General features: G+C 47.9%; 1 protein-coding gene across 2 annotated transcripts; it reads right to left on the bottom strand.

Moving 5' to 3' along the window:
• Nucleotides 1-121: 121 nt before the first annotated feature.
• Nucleotides 122-11,015, bottom strand: Fw (CUB and Sushi multiple domains furrowed). Of its 2 annotated transcripts, none has more exons than XM_076313865.1 (22): nucleotides 10,998-11,015; nucleotides 8,752-8,869; nucleotides 8,201-8,259; nucleotides 7,281-7,490; nucleotides 6,454-6,549; nucleotides 6,255-6,377; nucleotides 6,004-6,167; nucleotides 5,618-5,744; nucleotides 4,569-4,718; nucleotides 4,213-4,389; nucleotides 3,922-4,101; nucleotides 3,732-3,850; nucleotides 3,304-3,538; nucleotides 3,055-3,228; nucleotides 2,755-2,934; nucleotides 2,430-2,675; nucleotides 1,931-2,110; nucleotides 1,462-1,635; nucleotides 1,172-1,351; nucleotides 994-1,102; nucleotides 724-906; nucleotides 122-652 (listed from the first exon to the last, which is right to left on the bottom strand). In XM_076313865.1, exons 2-22 carry the CDS (start codon nucleotides 8,838-8,840, stop codon nucleotides 547-549), a joined length of 3,261 nt encoding a protein of 1,086 aa, XP_076169980.1. In that variant the 5' UTR covers nucleotides 8,841-8,869; nucleotides 10,998-11,015; the 3' UTR covers nucleotides 122-546. The 2 variants fall into 2 exon arrangements, with proteins under 2 accessions (XP_076169980.1, XP_076169979.1); XM_076313864.1 differs by lacking the exon at nucleotides 10,998-11,015 and adding an exon at nucleotides 10,027-10,122.
• Between the last annotated feature and the right edge of the window lie 8,794 nt (nucleotides 11,016-19,809).

Here is a 19,809-nt window from a genome sequence, read left to right as displayed (position 1 = left end):
CACGTTCACGGTATATTCCAAAAGGTACAATTGCAGCCAGATATATGCTTCCATTGAACTTAAAAAAGTAAAAGGAAACGCTGGATTTCACGGAAAAAATGCAGCACGATGTAAAATAAAACAAGAGCATTGGTTTCTTTATTTGCCAACCAATGAACATACGAATTTATGGTACAAGTGCGTCACTTGAGATTTACAAATAATACTTCTAAATTACAGAAACACTCTATATACATAATGATACATGGATTGAAATGTCAAATAATTTCGAATGTGTACGAAACGGAGTAATAGTAAAATCGTTATCCATCGTTAATGTAACGTTCGTTTGTCGTCGACGTATAAAACACAGACGCGAATTTTTCGCAGACACTCAATTGTCGCGTTTCTCCTCTTTACTTATTTACATAAATCGGCGATGCGCCGAAGATAATAACATAAATAAAGACAACAATATTTCGCGTATCGGTATCCTCTTACTTTCCTATCCTGTACATAAATAATACCTGATTTCAGAAGACTCTATTCGAACTTTTCGATTTCAAACTATCGTACAGACACTCCATTAATGGTGATACCGTTTCTATTTGAAACGGGTTCCGCCTCGTAATGTCCCGACCTACCGTAATGTCTTCTCACGTTGTTGCCGTACCTTCGACAAAAAAGAAACAATTCGTAAGATCATCGATCCGGAGAGAAACGAACAATTATTTGTAACTTTACCCGTAAGTGCTGCCGCTTATGCTGTACGGATTGTCATAAAGGCCGTCTTCTGGAACATTTTCGTACATAGCGTTGGGTGTTCCATCGTTAAGCGTAGCATAAGACATCACAGCCGCGTTCTGGTCCTCCTTTCTTTCGGCCGCTTGCACGTTTTCCGTATTCTTCACCGGGGTAGCTTTCCTCCTGAAGAAGCATTTTTTTTATAAAAAGAAGTCTTGTTTCCGTTCAACGAAATTCGTTTTCAACAATTTCGTCTCGAACGTTACGCACAGTCTTAGATAAACGAGTCCAAGAATAATTAATATAAATATGATCACTCCGGCCCCGATGCCAACGCTGGTGCCCACGCCTTGCGCTTCCGCTACTTCGTTCGGCATAACTACGGAACAACAAGGACAGAATCAGAACAATTTTGACAATTTAATAGCTACTTTAATGTTCCACTTACACTCGCATTTGGGTTCCTCGCCGCTCCACGAACCAGTATCCAAACACTTTCTTAGAAATGGGCCAACTCTCTCGTACTGCGGTAAGCAATGATACTCTGCGGTTCCGCCGTAGGTCGTGGTCCCGTTCACTACAATCACTCTTCCGTTTTCTATGGGTCCCGGATGTTTGCACTCGACGGCTGCGCGATGAGAATTAATTTCAATTTTAAGTCTACTCCGTCGCGAGACTGCGTTCAAGGACGATAGGTGTTTTCAAGTTGGTTTAGCAGAGGCAAAGTGATACGCTTACAGAAACAGGCCGGCATGCTTCCGCTCCAGGATCCGTTCTGTAGGCATACTCTCGTTTCGTTTCCCTCCATATAGAATCCACGTGGACAACTGTAGTGGGCCACTCCACCCACGCTGTGCGTCGATACTTGCGTAGAGAGCACTCCTTCTTTTTCAGGATCTCTGCACCTGATTTCTGCGCACACGAACAAATATCTAAATACACGGGACAAAGAACGTAAAAATCTTTTATCGTTCGACACATTTCTTATGCAATATTTCCATAGAAACGTTTCATTATTTTATTTTACTCATTATCAATGGATAAGCTGGGCTTCCAGATTCCTCGATTTCTTCGTATTGCGATATTTAAAGATCAACTTATGCTCACTGTATTCCTCTGAATCTCGTTCACAGTACAAACATAGAGCGTTTGCACACTTTATCGATAATCACAATTGGGAAATAAATATTTTTATCCAGACAATTACCTTTGCAAATCGGAGTATCGCTGCTCCAGGTACCGTTCTCGAGACACAGTCTCCTAGCGAATCCATCCAATTCGAAGTTACCGTCGCATTCGTAAAGCGCAGCTGCCCCGTAATAAGTAGCGTTCGACGTTAGAGTGTATCTTCCGTGTTGAATATGCTCTGGCTTGCTGCAATCGACGTCTAGAAAATACATTATTAAATTCCGTGAACGTTGAATTTCACGAACCGCTACAGAGAGTCTTTTACCGCAGAGAATTCTTTCGTTCCTTTGATCCAGTTCTTTCATCGCGGAAGCTACGTCGAGATATTTTTGTAAGCGACCTGCGTCGTCGTGGCATTGTCGTCAGTTTTGATATGTTTTTCTTCAAAAAAAATTTGTCGAATTTTATCGAAACTTTACAGTCTTCTTGTAAAAAAAAAGGAAGAAGAGAAGCAGTTTAAAAATCACGTTCTACGGTAAAAGATCCGATGAAATAAGACAATTTTGCCAGTTTCTTACAGACGCAGCGTGGAACCTCGCCGCTCCACTTTCCATTGTCCTCGCACGTGGACAGAGGTTCCCCGATCACCTTGTACCCCCTCTCGCAACGATATTTCGCGAGGGCACTGATCTTGTACGAGGTCGCGCCTGTATTAGAGTTCTCTGGAGTTCCAGTGCGAATCAACGTTCTGCCGTACATTCGGTCGTTCCCGGTCACCGAGAGTATTCCGTGTTCCGCGTATACGGGTTCCGGGCACCGAATCTCTGCGACGAGAGCATTATATCATCGGTGTTCCTATCTCGTGGACATGGAAATGACGCAACTCTTTGGATGTCCACGTACCTTCGCACTTTGGAGTCGCGTCGCTCCATTGACCATTGTCTAAACAGTATCTTCTCGACACCCCGTTCAGTCTATAGTTTCTCGTGCAACCGTAGGTGATCTCGCTTCCGAGATGGGTCGTTCCATTCGCGTATTCTACGGCTCCGTTCAAAACGGGCAGAACTTTTCCACAGTCGACGTCTGTAAAATGAAAAATCCGAATACGTTGCGAAACAATCGACGCGTATTGTTTCTTTACGCGTACATCGAGACGTAAAAATGGCACGCGAGAGAAAAAAATTTAACAACGATCGAACTCACACTCGCAGCTAGGCACTTCGCCCGACCATTCACCGTCCTTGCCGCAGGTGTGTCTGGCTTCGCCTTGGAGCAGGTATCCCGCTTCGCAGTGGTATTCGATGGCACTGTGAACGTTCAAATCGTATCCAACGACGTAGCTTCCAGTCGGCACTTCGGGCTCTTCGCAGGTGATCACTGAATCGAAAAATGAATTCAAGAATTGGTCGGTGTGGTTAAATATTACATCGTTCTATTTGCATCGCTGCTTACACTCGCAGGACGGGGTATCGTGGCTCCATTTCCCTTCTTTGGTGCACTCTTGTTTCGCTTCGCCGACCAGCCAGTAATCTTCCAGGCACGTGTACACCGCCAGACTTTTCACGGTGGTGGTGCCGTTGATTAAAGAAACCGAGCCGAATTCGATTTGAGCCGGTGCCCCGCAGTCGACGAATCTACACTGAGGCGCTTTGCCGGACCATTCTCCGCCGACGTCGCACGTGAGAACCTTTTCGTGATCGATTCCGCGCGTTAACGTTGCTCAACATTTCATTTGTAACGAACAGATTGCGCAAAACCTTTTACAATTTTAATAAACGATACCGCGTGTAATCGGTGCGAGAAACGGGCATAGCGAGCCTAACGAACGAAAGGAAATGTACTGGCCCGGGTCAGGGAAGAAACGATAAATGAAAACTTACGTTGTCTCCGAACAAAATGAAGCCGTTTTGACACGAGTAAGTGGCACTCGAGCCAGCTCTTCTTCCGGTAATCGTAACGACTCCTCCGTTCACCTGCGGTGGTTCCGGACACCAATCGACTGGAAAATAGCGAATGGTAAAATTGTTGCACGACTCGGTGTATCGCGTACCCGTTAAATCTATCCCGTACACAAGCATTGAGGTTTATGTCCACTCCAAATACCGCCGTCCCCGCATCTGCGTCTGGCGTCGCCGAGTAGCGTGTAATTTTCCTTGCAGGCGTAATCAGCGAGCGCTCCGTGAGTCGTTCTTTTATCGACCAACGTGATCGCCCCGTTCACCAACTCCGGCAGGGGACCGCAGTCAACGACTGAAAACATTTAGACGGTGACGCCGATTATACGCGAGACGATTGCAAATAACCAGCTGCAGTCAACGACAATTATGCAGCTCGCGTATCGACGCGCGCGATTAAGCTTACATTTGCACGTGGGCGACGCTCCGTTCCAAAAGCCGCTCGGCTCGCAGGTTCGGCTCTTAGAGCCGATCAGCATGTATCCATCGGGACAAACGTAATCTATCGTCGAGCCGATGGTTCTCTTCGTCCCCGCTATCGTTGTATTCTCGGACTTGTCTGGACTACCGCAGGTCGGTGGTCCTAGAAAAAAGTGTCGCGGCACGGAGCATTAAATTTTTCCTCGCGATTAGAAATACTACACCGGACCCGTGCCAAAACTAGCAACACCTTTTGTATTTCGTTTAGAAAAGTCGAACGATTTTGTTCCACGGGTTTGCGTATTCACATATCTATTTGCACGCGTATCAATGGACACTCACTGCTTTGACAAATCCAGTGCAAGTAGTCAAGGTTGCAACCGACGTCATTCCAAAGCCAGCTGCGGCCACCGTCCAGCACCACGCAGTTTTGCTCACCGTTATAATTATTCGGTTGATCCTTTCCCCAGGAAGGTTTTTGCACGATATCGCCTAAAATAATTTCCATTTCAACTTGCTTGTCCTTTGGATATTTACCAAAGCTATTCGATCGTAAACTCTTTATACAACCTGCCGAATAGTACGGTAAATGTAACGGATATTAAAAGAAAGAGAATGATTTTTGTTTTCTTGATTCTCCGTTGCGCGTCTTGTACGATTCGAGGCAATAAATTGTTTAAAACTAGCTAGAAGCAGCGCACGAGAAGCAACAGGAGAATTTGATAGAGCGTACAGGTGTACGGGAGTTGTTGGCGCGAAATTCAAAATTAAGACGTATTGTATCGAACGGAGATATATATTTGTACAGGTACAGGTACTTTATACGGGTACGTGTATCGCGTTGTCGTATCGATCGTATTGAACGATTTATCGAGAAGCATCTGTTCGATCCAGATGCAACCAACCATTATCAAGAATTATACGTTCGAGCAGATGCTCACGGGTGTAACTTCCAGTTGATTTCCACACGGTGGTAACTTTCACGTTCTATTTATTAGAGCGTGTGCGATTGCGCCGACAGTCGGTCGCGTCGCGTCGCGTCGCGTCGCGTCGCGTCGTGTCGCGTCGAGTCGCGTCGAGGCAAGTAGATCTTCGATTTCGCAGGCTCCGAGAGCCAATCGGGGGTGGAATTTCCAAACGATTCGGACCGAACGATTTCAAATGGCAGACGGAACTATAATTACAGCGTAATTGCTGGACAAATTGATTGGCTCGGGTCGAGGAATCTCAATCAACGTTACCCAACGATTGCTTCCCGTCCCGGTTCCCATGAACGCTGTCGATCGATCGTGAGAAGGGAAAAAAGTCTTTTGGCCGTTGAGCGCCGGATAACGGGGAACAACGACGACGAAAATCGAAGAAATCTCGTCGCGTAATACGTATCTACTCACCGTCGACCCATCGCCAGGTTCGCGCCGTGATCAGGGGCTCCTTCTGCGCGCCTATCCAAACCAGTTGCGTTTTCAGCTTGTCCTTTCGCCTTTCGAGATTGTTCAGTATGTATACGGACGACACGCCCTGCGGTTGAGAAAAAGTAACGATTACGGTAAAAGAAACCGTTGCTGGATCGACGAGCGCAGATACGATCAAAGGTTCGAGTACACCCCCGTAAGATTTACGTCCCGTGGACCACTCGTCGGAACCAAAGGGCACGGTAGAACGAAAATCATCCAACGGTAGGACCCCGTTGGTGGACGTACCCAAACTTTTGAACGACATTACCGCGACCGTCGAACGTATCGAAAGAAAAAACTCGTCGAATGTTTCCTAGGGAGACCTTGAAGCCATGAACGAGGTCACCGCCTCTCGCGCGACAGTAGTTTCTGGCTTCTTGAAACGAACCCCCCTTTTTCACCACGAACTCGTAACAGGTGGAATTGAAGGCGGCTAAGTCGGCGTCAGCCGGTGTCCCCGAATAGGCGCACCTGTCCGTCGAGAACTCTGCGGAAAATCGGGTAGAACTATTCTACAGGAATTTTATTTGACAGGCTGCCAGCGATCGTTCGCGCTCTTCGACTCTCGACTTACCGTCAACGGCGAATACCTCCACCTCGCAGAGGCTCAAGCTCCCTTCAACGCCCACCAGCTGCAGGAACACGTACTGTCCGATCAGAGCTCTGGCGCACACGAAAGTCTTAGTGATTCCTTCCTCTGCAACGAATCGATTGATCGACCATCGCGACGGAACACACTATCCTACTTTTTAATGGACTTTTCAAACGCTTACCGATCGTACCGGGGAACCAGGCGCACAAAGGGTTCCGTTGCAATTCTACGCTACTGTTACCGACGCGTATCTCGATGTCCTGTAGCGGTTGATGGCCTGTCGAGAACGAGACAACTTTTCCAATTTCGAATTTCGGTTCGATAAACGCGTTAAGGACTTACGACTTCGCGACGGGCTAACAAGTGAGAGAGTTTTTAGAAACGACATCGTTTAAACGCCGAGTCATCCGAATGAACTCAATCGCTCGAAACTTACCCGGATTGCAAAACTGCTTCTTTTCTTTTATTTCTTTTATTTCGGACGATCTGACGACCGAACGATTCGATTCTTTTTATTTTTTTTTTTTTTTTTGGCGTTTCGCGTAATTGGCCTTATCTTTTTAACGCGATTAAAATTTATCGTCGAAAGTTGGTAGATTTCTAATTCAATATATACAAGTTTAGGGAACACGTAAGCGTTCGTTTTTCCAAACTGTCTTATTTCCCAGCCCGTTAAAGCAGCGTAACCCTATAAGAGGACAAAGAAATACCTCGACGATGAAGACCATCGAGCATAGCGTACTACCTTTTAAGTGGACCACCTTCTAATGCGAGTTGAACTGAATTTCAAGTCTCGCTATTTACATCATTACACCGGCACTTTCTACTCGGAAAGAATGTAACCGTTGCGAATTAAAATATTTATCATCGAATCCGACAGCTTTCTCTGAGAAGTTTCCGAACGAACGGGTCTTCTTTCTAAATTATTCCGTCTGCTCGAAGATCCACGCTCGAGGGATAACGTTGCGCGCGATAACGATGGAAAAACGAGAACGAAAAATTGATTACCGCAGCAGCCTCTGGTCGTTACTCGAACGACCTTTACCGAGTACGATTTCAAAAGGTCGACCCTCCACCAAGGGCTGGGCTCGCTCTGGGTTTCCGTGCATCTTTTCCCGTCGTGTTCCGTGCTGGAGTCACCGTCGTTTCCGTGGCCGGCATCGCCCCCTCGCACGGTCGTCGATTGATTCGTCGGTTTGCGAAACGCAACGTTCGTACCTGTAGCAACGTCACATTTTACGACGAGACGTCCTCGCGACCAGTACGAAACGAATGATCCGGAACCGAACAACGTCGGAGCCAAGGTGTTACCGACCGCGACCGAGCAACAAAACGTCCCATTACGGACAGGACGCGTTTAGCAACAAAGAGAAACGATTATCCGGCGATACGTTCGTAGCCGGTTTCACCGAGTCGCGAGTACTTCTCGTTTCGGAGTCTTCCGGTTTCAACGATTTTCCGCATTCTCGGCGACGCGCCGATCGAAACGCGTTCGAGGCCCGGCATCGATCGAAATCAACGAGATTGCGCAAGTAAGAGCTCCCCGAAACTTCGCCCGGGTAAAAGTGAAGCGTCGCGACGAATGATAATGTAAAACCGTGGCGCCGATATCGAGAGCAAAGGTCGACGTGTTTCACGAGGTTGCTTCGCGGCATACGCAAAATCGCTTTCTACCGTACGCACGCGAGAGGACCAACGCCGATCGCATTTTAACAAGGAAGAGTTCAATTTCTTTCGTTCGTAAGGTGCAAGCGATTTCGTGGCAAAAGAATTCTGCTCCGCGGTGAATCGAGGAGGAGAAAGCCACCGTACGATCTCGTTGTCAAGTAAGGCCAGCGATCGAACGCGCCGGCCGAAGCGATCGAGGAATTACAATGCAAACGGAAAGATTCCAAACGGTTGGGTTTCGTTAACGGAGGAATGCTTACCGCAGAATGGTAGATCTCCTTGCCATTTCCCTCGAGCGTTGCACGTCAGGCTGCCGCTGCTAAACAAGCCAATCCTCGGATCAAATAATCGAAATTCTTCGACTCGCTGCGAACGATACGCGACGAGGGCACGGAAGGTGGACACGCGAACAAATATCGCCAATCGTAGCAATTGTACAAGAAAACGGAGAAAGTCCGTAATGACCGGTACTATCGACCACTATCGTGCTACGCAAATGGTCGTCTCGCTCGGTTGCGACTACTGCACGCGCGTATCTATCTACGTGCTCCGAAACCGACGGAAAAACTCGCTAAACGTTACTCTCGCGCTCGTTTCGTCAAAAAATTATTAAGATAACGCGCACGCGCGATCCCCGCCGGCAATCGTACCGTGATTACGATCGGATACGCTTTTAATGTCGAATAAATGGGCGCACAACGCGTTCTCCGTACATTCGTAAGCGGACCCGATACTTGGAAAAAAAAAAATCGCGCGCGCATTTTATTTCGCAAAATAGAAGCGCTTTCGTAAGCGTTGGTCGGACACTTACCCGAATAATTCGTACCCGACGTCGCACGTGTAGGTCGCTAAAGCGCCAGTCTGCAAAGATTCGTCGGACAACGACACCTTGGCGTTCATCGGCACCGCCGGATGACCGCACTTCGATCCTGTGTTTAAGAAAATTACGTCGCTCAGTCGTGACGCTTTACAGCGTTTCTTCGGAAAAAGTAGAAATTCATTAACCGCTGGATCGTCCGGTGTTTGCGGTGGTATTTTAACGATACACTCGAATTCAACGTTTACCGTCGACTACCGTTTCGAACCGCTAAAACTGAAGTTTCAATCTCAGGTGGTGCCGTTCACGGTAGATTGCATATTTTCTAAAATGAATGAAATTCGTTTCTGCGTTCTCCGCTGGTTTTTCCATCTCTCGGATCGAAGGAGAAAACTTTGCCCAATTGTATTTCGTCGACGAAATTCTACGGTTTCTGTGAGCGTATTCCGCAGAAACAATTGCGGTACCGTGTCGGCGCTTAAGCGTGTAGCAAGATTCGAGAAATTATCTAAACTCGAGCGGTAAGGCGTAACGTCCACAATTCGAACGTTGCGAGCCGAAAAGGACCGAGAAATTTCCCATTGCGCATCGATTAACGCGTTTTCCTTTCCACGTTTGATTTCCCGCGGCTTTCGTTACGTAAACGAGCTGCCTACCGTTAAGTGGAAGAGAGATGTCAAGGGCACGGCAGACTCCCCGTATAAACGTTCGAGTCTGCGAGGCTTTCGCCCATAGATCGGTATAAAAGTAAATCGAACAATAGCCGCGTCACCGGGCTAGGAGAAACCTTGGACAGAATCCCACGCGTATTCCATTATTCGAATTCTGCGGCTCGGGAAATTAGTCGTACAACAACGGATTTTCTATCGTCCGCGAAAGGATCGAAATTAGTAGGTCGAGAATAGGATTGCCGTAAAGTCACGATACAGTTGGTTATGGACGGTTCCGAGCACACGGAACGGGTATCGGCGAGCAACCGTACGAAGCTTGAGAAACTTTTTTACGGAGTGGAAAGACCGAGCGCGTCGGCCAGAAGCCGATGGAAATCGACGAGCATGTATCTACGAGCACGTGCCCCGCGGCTAATTTGCCGCGGAGGATTCTCGCGAGAGCGTGGAAACACCGGAGCCTCTTTACGATCGTAAAAAGTATCGTATCTCGGGGAGGGATAATCATTCGATAGGTTTGAAAAATCCCAAAATCTGGCGAATAATTTTCTCTCTCGTGAGACATTTCGAAGGACGAAAGGGCTCCGCGAGAAATAATTACCCTCCGGTCCCGATAAATCTGGATCCACCGGCGTTGATCCTTCAACGTAAATAGAAGCGTGTCAGTCGTCGATAAATCGACGAAGATGGTAACGCGCAACGACGATAACCCGAACCTCGCGAAACTCCTCGTCGAGTATCTCAGCAACAGGCGATAGGATCGTAAAAGCGATTAGACGAGCGCAGTCGCGCGCAACTCGCGGAATAACGTTTCCGGCGCGATGTTCGAAGGCCGATCGCGCACAGATGGCCTTTGATTTTCGAGTCGACGATCTTAACGATCCTAATTTGCATTCTCTCGTTGGCTACGCGCCGCTAATTCTTTCGAATCCGGTAGGCCGGGAGAGCTCGGTTAATTTAAATACGAGAGTCTGCGCGCATCGAAACGCGGGGTGAAAGCCTCCGTTGTCTCTTTGGACCGTTCGAACTCTCGGGAGCGCTCCGTTTCTCGTGGGATACGAAGTTACCGTTTCGTGCGAACGAGTTAATTAAAGCGAGCACAGACGCGTTCGCGCGTACCACGTTGCGCGTGAATTACAATATTTCGATTCGAAATCGCGACTCTTCGCGCGTTGAAGCGCTTCTTCCGCGGCTCATTTTCCGCGTAATTAATATCGTGTTCACCGTGCTTGAAAATTCACTTCTTCGATTATACGCGAGAAAGTTATCATTAAGAACGACGGTCACCAAACTTTCGACTCGACGACCGTTCTCCCGAACGCGCCGCGAAATACTCGACGAACTTGATTCGAACTCGATTGCTGAAAAACCTTCCGCCCGATGGTTTGGATAAATACGTCGACTTTGAGCGTCGACTTTACCTTTAGGTTCGAGCGATCTTGCGAGAGGTTCGAGATCTCGGTAGCGACGAGACGATGGATTCGACGAAAGAGACAATCCTCCTCGATGGATCCAAAGAAAACGAGAATCGTTTGTGTTCCGTGCGCACCGGTATTTAAATACGATACATACGTTGCTCTAGCTTTAGCCTCGAGTCTTTGGCATTCGCCGATCGCTTCGTGGGTCTGGGTCACGCGGTTACAAAACTTTAAAGCCGAAATAACGGTACGACATGGTGCTACTTCGGGTCGGGACTACTACCGGTGAAGCGTGTCACGGTACGGTTCTTGGTTTATCGCCATTTTCCTTTATCGTTGTTCAAATCGCTCGATAAATGGACAGCTCGCTCGTTCCCGCGAACCAACGACTCTTTCCTTCTTTTATTTTTCCAAACGATCCCAGTATTTTCTAAATCGCGCGCACTTTGTACTGCGTAGAAGAAACATTGCTCAATATTCTTACGAGTGCACATCTACTTGAAAACATTTTGCGTTTTACGATCTTTCATCGCTTACAGACGTTTGCGTTCTCGCTCGTTTCTTTCTTTTTTTATTACCAAATTCGATTTTTAAAGCGATCACTCGTGCCTTCGGTTCGGTATTCCGTGCCATTCCGCTCATCTTTCCCGTTGCAATATTTTCCCTTTACGGTACGATAACGGCAATCTTATCGTCAACGGGTCGTTAATTACCCGGAGATCGATTTTATTCGGTGGCGCTCCATCTTGGAGCAAAGACGCGACGCTATACTTTCGATCGGCTGACCCGTAGCATTAGAAGGAGTATCGAAAATAGAATGGTTCGTTCCACGCGAATCTTTTGCAATAATTGTGTCGGTGTGTATACGATCGCACCGGGGATCACGAACACACGTTCTCGTTCTGTACCGTTCAAACGTACCGGTGTAATATTGCACGTACAAAAGCGATTGTCAGGAAGTTGGAAAGTGGGCGTGCCTGGTTGCGATCTATCTCGCGAAAAAAAAAAGAGAGATCGATCGTCAAGGATACAGAACGACGCTATTGAAAGACAGATTCGGTTCGAATTTTTTCCCCGATGTTCCACCGTTCGTCGTTTCCTTTATCGATCGTACGAGATCGCCGTTCGGTGTAATTTACTTTTTCGAGGAAAGTCGAGCGACCGATTACACCGTTCGTTCGGTGTCCAAAGTCCAAGATGGAGAGGAACCGATAACGCTTTTTTCCCTCGGTGTTCTCGTTGTCGCGAGTTCCGGTGCGATCGGAAAGAAAGGCGAAAACGACGAGATCGTAACGACGGATATTACGTGTTATCGCGTTTACGTAAACGGGATACACCGAGAGCGAATTTTACTACCGCCTCGCGAGTACGAGGCATCAGTAGGGCATCAGGAAACCGGTTAACGGTCGTTATTCGGTTCTACGAAGAGGAATACCGCGCGACGCGACACAAGGTGCGCTGCCACCTCCGGAATTCGTGCCACTTAAACCCACCAATTTGAAATCGGCCTTTCGGTGCTATCGAAAGGAAGTTTGTCATCGGTACGGGGGAACGGAAGAGTGTTCCTTTCGCGAGTTTCCTAATCTATTGTACACGCTGCACTCAGCGAGGAGAAGAGTACACGGTGCGTGTGTCGTCGCGATCGACGATGACTTGCGACACCTCGCAACGCGTCGGGAAACGAATACCTTACCTCGAAAGGTGTACTTTCGTGTTATTGCTTCGCGAACGATTGCAACGCTCGCGGATACAGGACCGTTCAAAATTCTCGGACACGCGGATTCACCGGGAAGATTTATTAGAAAGTGGTCGGTAGCACGAGCCCAGGAAAGGTGAGTTCCAAACCGTGTCGTCTTATCGAAATACGTCTACGTAGCTTAAGATTTCTTCGGCCTGAATTGCACCGAGTGTATGCACGTGTGTATCTATGGGTTTCCAGGGGACACGCTAGAGATCGTTTATTCGGAGAAGAGTGGATTTTTAGACAGTCACGACACGAGTCGCGAAAGAGAGAGTTTTAAGAGAATTGGTATGCGATCGTGCGATTTTTGTGAGAAACATTGTTCGATACACATCGCCGTCGTATTTCTTTCGTCTCGCTTTTCCGTTCGGTTCTCCGATGTATCCTTTATTAGGGGGGATACGTACCTCTGTCACCGTTAAAAGGACTTTCTTCGAAAGAAGCGCACGATGAATCGACTCGATTGTTTCTTTCTTTCTTTTTCCTTTCGAGAAAAAGGGAATATCTCGATCGTGAATCGTTTTACAAAATTATCAAAGTCACGTACAAGCAAACGTGCGAAAATGAATGGAATTTGGTGATTGGATTTTTAAATTTTGCAAAATTAACAAAATTACGCCATTTAAAAAAGAGAATGTGACATTTTGCGTAAAAATTTGCTCCTCTGTCGGGAAATAAAAAGCCAACGTATTAAAAGATCGAAAAAACGGCTCGACTGGTCGACAATTTTATTAATTGTGCGCGAACCGAGTTTCGTGAAAAATTTGGAAAATTGAGAGAATCATCGTGCAAACCTAACTCGTATTTTTATCGTTGATGCAATTTTTTCAATGGGACCGTTTTTATTATTCTCGCTTTTACAAATTCGATCGTAATTTTCTCAATTTTCCATGAAAACTTGTACGAAATATTTTTCGTTCTACGTGCGATTAAAGGAAGAAACGATTTTGTTCAAATCCCTGAAAAAGGTATGTATCCCTCAAAGATGGATAAGAAATGTGTGCAGTTTGGTCGCATTTCCTGCATCCCACAGAAGCGACACGCGGAAACTCTCGAGAACGTTCGGGCAATGTTGACTGACGATGTTGTGTAACCGGCGGTAGCGTCGAATTGCGTCTCGCGCGTTCGGCCACGACCAAAATACGCGCGATCGGTCGTGCACGGTGATCACGGATCGGAGGAAGTGGCGCGGTGGTCTCGGTCGAAATTTCAGCTGCGTCGGGCGTGGAGGGCCCGGTGCCCCACCCACGCGGGGTGCGTTTAACCAGGCATAGGTTATCGCGAGTTTCGCGTGCTTCCGAGTCTAGCCAGACCTAGCCAAGCGGCCGGCTAAATGTTACGATCGTCTCAGCGTGGTGTTCGATGGAAACGCGAATCGTGCTCGAGTCCGCGAGCGGCGTTCGACACGCTTCCTCTTTCGCGGGAACGAAAGAAAAGCGTTCACATAGAATCTCGAGGACGCTTTTACTTCCCCACTCTGACACGAGCTTCGACGCGTTGGACGGTGTACGTGCAACCACCGACTGCCCGGTTTGCGAGCCGACCTATCACCCTATCGTTCAATCTATCCAGCGATCCGCGAGTCCCTGGAATCGGACCGGTCAGAGGCGTGCGAACTGGTCTCTCCCACTTGTATTTACAATTACTACCAGCGATCGTTCCGTAAACCGCTCTGTTTACGCGGCAACCGTGGAAACGATGGCTGCCAGGAACAGTTCCCGGAGCTTGTGTCATCGCGTTCGAGTTCTCTCGAAGGTAGGGCTCGTGCCACACCACTGAACGTTTCAAATCGCTCGAAATATTGTCGAAAATTTCAAGAATCTCGAGATCCTCGCCCGTTTTACCGAATCGTCGAGGTGTTTAAATTCTAAGAGACTCTCGAGACGTTAAACGTGTTCGAGTAACGGTAGAAGTCGTCTAAATTCGTTAAGACCGACGAGCATTTCTCGTGGCTTTCGACATTTCCATACGCATTTATATTCAAATAATCTGTTCCAGCGCCGAGTCACGTCCGAAGTGAGGTCCGCCGGGAAAAGCTTTACCGAAGAGTCCAACGGTATTTAATTTCAAATCGAAATCGAACGAAGCAAATAAACGAGTATCGACCTAAAACACTCCACGCGCGTAATTATTCGTAGCTGATCGATTTATGCGCAACGATTTTATCAATTGCGCGACCTTCCCTGCGAACTATGCCGGCAACTATCTCCTCGCTAACCGTGTATCTTAACGGTACACCAGACGCAACAGTTAAATAATTATTACGCGCAAAGGTGTTATTTTCCAATCGCAATTATCCTCGCGTCAAAGATACGTGCCCTTCCTACGCGTTTTTACTCGTTAACCAATGAAAGTTCGAGCGAGCAGTTTCTCGCCAAGGAAAGGTCTGCCGTTTACGCGTCGATGACGTAAATGGCACCGCGTTCGGTAAAATTTTATCGACGCGTCGCGTTTAATTCGTTCGAGCACAGGGCCGAATCGAAAGTGTCCTGGACACGTGGCGCGGCAAACCGACCAATAAAAAATAAACACCGCCGTTCGAGAAAGCCGCCGTTACTCGGGCCACGTGTTTCTTGCCGATTTAATGGTACATTACGAACGGTTTTTCTACAATTACCGTAAAAGATAATATTATAGACGGCTGTTGATACGCGTACGCAGAAATGCAGTGTTTGCGCTATCGAGGCGTTTCATGTAGGTCAACTAGGAGAATAAGAGTTACAAAAGGCAAAACTTGCTTCGATCGACAACCACGACCGGGAGTCCTGTTTTTCCGCGTCGCGCGACCAGTTTTATTCAAATTGAACCCAACGAACGAAAAACTCGGTCGAGGGAAGTACGAAATTGGGGCAACCCGATGGACAAAATGGGAGGAAGTGTATCCCCGTTTCCGGTCTGCACGCTCGACGGAGTACCTTCGAACGGTTCGCCACTTTGATCGAATCGTGGCTCCGGTTTGGTCAAGGAGTGCCTCTATTTTCGTCGGTAAGGATCCTTGGACGAAAATAACTGCCGCGAAACGCGAGGGATGTTTTTCTTCGTAAAAAGAGGCTAAAAAGTTTGGTTAGAATTCGCAAGGTTTCGGGCGAACGAAACACAAAGCGACAGGAACCTGTGCGTTTCGTTCGAAGCGGATACACCGGGTGACCTCGAGACACCAGAAAATCCGCGTGGACGAGAACCGAGTGGGCGGTACCTGTTTTGCGCGCTTGTATTCCTTTCGTTAGTGCCGGGGACACTACCAGGAGAACAGATGGAAAATACTGGACGACCGTTGGCTTTCAAAATTGGCGACGGTTCGTTCGATCGGCGCGGCTCTTTCTTCGCGCCATCGATGACGCGGTTCAACGAACTTCGAGACACCACAGGATCCGTCCGCGCCCGAATCCATCTGTGATTTATATTTAGCAAGGTCGAGGAAACACTCCACCGAGAGCGGAGAGTGGAGGGAAGGAGAGTTTTCTTCCCGTTGTTTGGAATTCTCTTCCTACGACCAACGGGAGAGAAGTTATTTGCGTTTCACCTGGCGTAAGTGAAGTATGCGTTCGAATGCTCGGCGATGTTTCCGCGACGCTTTGAAAATCGTCGTCACCGATGCGTTCGTAACACCGACCAGTTCTTCGAATATTTTATACCGAGAGAAAGAAACGGCGAACAAAACGGTGGATTCGAAACGCGTCGCGCGATCGATCGAGCTTTTAACGCGTCGGAGAAATGGCTCAAAGATACATATGTACGTGCCTTCTGCGCCCACGACGAGGATCCCCAAAAGGGATAGGAGAATTTCTCGCGTCATCCTTGACGATATGTTGTTCTCTGTCCTCGACGATGAAGCGGAATCACATCGAAAACGCACTAACTCTGGTCGCGATCATCCACGAGCACGTACCCGCTACCGGAGAACACTCTTTATCGCGCACCTCGGAAACTTTCACGAGAAGTTTCTTTGTTCGGTGCGCGGCACCGATGAAAACTCGCCTCGACACCGTAATGTACTCGTTTCTCGAATTCGATTCGAAGTATTCACACCGGACGGGGGATTCGAACGTTCGACGATCGAATTCCCGCGATGACTCGATCCAAGGAAGGTCGCGAAGAGGTCCTCCTCGCCGTTCACCGAGCAACTTTTTGGTCACCGTATGCGATCGATGCGAGAAACGATCGTCCTTTCATGGTTTCGTTGAATCCATTCGAAGCGCGCACTACGCGGAATTATTCGCGGTATTCCGGCGTTTCACCGCGACTTCCTTTCCGATTCCTCATGACTTTTAACGTCTCTGTGTCGTTTATTCGGGTTCTACGTACGGGCGCGCGAACTCCTCCCTTCGATTATCGAAATTACTCGAGAAATCACTGGAACCGGGACCGATTCGCGGGAATTTCGGTTCACTGTTACCGAAGACCGTTAAGCGCGACTTACGGACGGCATTTTCGCTGACCGTTTGGTCGAGTATCGACCGAGTATGACGATCCGTTCCCTTCACTAGCCGTCCGTCGAGTGCCACAGGCCTCGGGTCTCCTGTACTCCTTCGACATTATGAAAGTACGGTGTACCTTGCTGCACGTACCGTGCATCCAGCCGGCTACTATGGGGGAACCTACGCTCGACTACGTTCCTCTTGACTTTTCGCCTTAGAACCGGCAACAAGAATAAGTGGCTTGCACTAGACCCAAGGTGGTCACCGGACCACCGTTCCGTCTTATTCCCTTTTCTCTTTGCAAGCTACACCTCCTACGTATCGAGTTCTTTCGAAGATCGGCATACGTCTTACGACGGTACAAGTGAAAGGGGTTATTACTTCCTATCGAAACAGACACCGATTTCGTAAACGTTGATCTCGACGAAAAAGTTCCATTCTCGTAATATCGGGCACCTCTCGCCTCTTTCGACAAACGCGAGATCAATTTGCGGAATTGCCGCGAGAGTTGACGTATCGCGATGTTTGTCGAAATATTCGAATGGATATTTTTCACGAGCTCGACAAGAGCTGGACAAAGTGTCCGGTCTTGTTCGGTCGCTCGGTCGTGTTACGTACTCTGGAGGGAAAATTGCGTCGGTCAGCTCCGGCCGACTCCGGTTGTCCAATGTCGTGCTCCGAGATCGAGAAGATTGCTCGCTCGGTCGTCCGCGAACGCGACGCCGCGATACACGTTGTCTATCTACTTGTGTGTACCGTACGCGTATCCGTAACGCTTCCAAGGTAAAACGGCTAGCGTTTGATCGAAGCGGCTACGGGAACTTTTACTCGGACGCGATTACAGAAGTTGCGCATTAACGGAATAGTTCCGTAGCGGGGAACGATCGATTTGGTAAAGGCTAATCGCTTCCTTGTGGGTAACCGGCGCGTGCAAAAACGACACGAAGATGTCGAAAATGATACCAGATTGTAATTCTCCACCATATATCGTTCCACCGTACTCGCGTAAAGTACACCGACGCGTGTCCACGCGTACACGTAGTCGTTGGAAACGATACGGTGAACACATCGAGCGTGCTTGCTTACTTACTTACTTACTTACTTACTTACTTACTAACTTACATTTGTGGAACGAAATTTGAAACCGTCGTTTCGGCCACAAAAGACAAAGACTTTTCTTTATTGTCGCGTCTACTTGCGTACACTACCCTTCTTCATGGTTCGCGTAATTTAAGACCGTACCGTATACTTAACCAAGTTGTGAGCGCAACACGGTCGAGCCCTACGTCACCTGCCTACATCCTGTCGGTTCGTTCCTTTCAAAAAACCGACGACCGTGGTCAGTAACGGCGAAATCGTTCCCGACTTTGAAATTACCGCGAATCAGCGATTCCCGTTCTAGGAGCGTCGCAAACACCTGGCCTCTACGGGGCTCTCTTCGTTCTCGCCCGTTACACGATTTTAAAACGAGCACGATGAAAGCGTATTTTCGTCCTCATTAGTGTCGCTGACTGAACCATACTACCGTCCCGCTTAAACTTCCTCGGATCTACGGATTATTATTCGCTTCGTAATCCGAATTCAGATCTGCTGCTTTTTTCCCGTTCCCCCTTCTCTTCTCGCTTTTCCTTTCCTGTACGCGTGGTATTTCTTGACGCGTAGAAAGTAAATACACGTATAATAATAAACGTACATGTACGTATTTTTCAAGTTGCTCGCTTCTTCGAAGAAATTTTATTACCCGGTAATTCTCTCCTACGAGTTGGAAAAGCGTTACGCAAACAACGAAATCTAGACGACCCTTCGAACAACAGTGAAACGGATTCGGTTTCGAGGATTGGCTCGAAGCTTTCCGATTAACGCGAAACGGAGCATAAATGGAATTGTAACGCAATTACAAGATCTAGACAATGGGCAGACTTTGTCGCTCGTGCGCTTAAATTGAAAGTGGTGATTTGACCGTGACGAATACTTTCCTCGGAAGCGAGCAAACAATCGCTAGATAAAAAGAAATTCCTGTAAATACGAATCAAGGGGATTTGGGCAGTTTTCGGCTGTTTAACCGCGCGTTAAGAAACACCCCCCGTTTGCGTGAACGAGGACACCGCAAAAGGGTATCCGAACGTCAGGGTGGTACCAGGGAAAAAAAATGTTGAAAAACACTGCTGCTATAAGGTTACACCGATTTTACCGTTAAGCCCCTCCCTTCTATCGCTTACCACATCGCTCTCCCCACTTGAGTCACGAGGTCCCTTGCGCGCGATCGCGTTTCCAGTCGGTTCTCGGATTCTCTCTCCTTTCAACCTTTCTCGTCTCTCCTTCTCCGTTGTTCGCCCTCCTTTCCTCCTGCGGCTCGCGCTGTCCTTTTCTTTTTTTTATCAACGCTGTACGTCACAGCGCGCTCCGGCCCCTTTCACCTCGTCGAGCCTGGTGTCTTCGTTTCGATTTCACAAAGAAACGAAAGACACGACGATTCGGCCGAACAGCGGAAAGACGAGCAATCGGGTATAACAGTTTACGCGACATCGTACGCAACGATTAAAAGCGACGAAACGATTTCGGATGGTTTCGACCAGGTCGAATGTTTCGTTCGCAAAATTTTACACCGGCTCGATGATCGATCAACGTACATGCGTTAATAACCAGATTTCACATTTAATGCGTACTGTGTTTCGGAGTGGACGGAGGGCGGAACGTTTCGAAGTTTTGCACATCTGGTTAAATTACGCTCCCATTATTTTATTTGTACGACTATAATTACATCCCAAAGGTCGTGTACGGTGCGAAACGAATTAAGGAGGCCACGG

This window comes from Ptiloglossa arizonensis, chromosome 6 (genome assembly GCF_051014685.1).
Source record: "Ptiloglossa arizonensis isolate GNS036 chromosome 6, iyPtiAriz1_principal, whole genome shotgun sequence".
Taxonomy (NCBI): Eukaryota; Metazoa; Arthropoda; class Insecta; order Hymenoptera; family Colletidae; genus Ptiloglossa; species Ptiloglossa arizonensis.
This window is presented reverse-complemented; position numbering and strand designations above follow the sequence as displayed.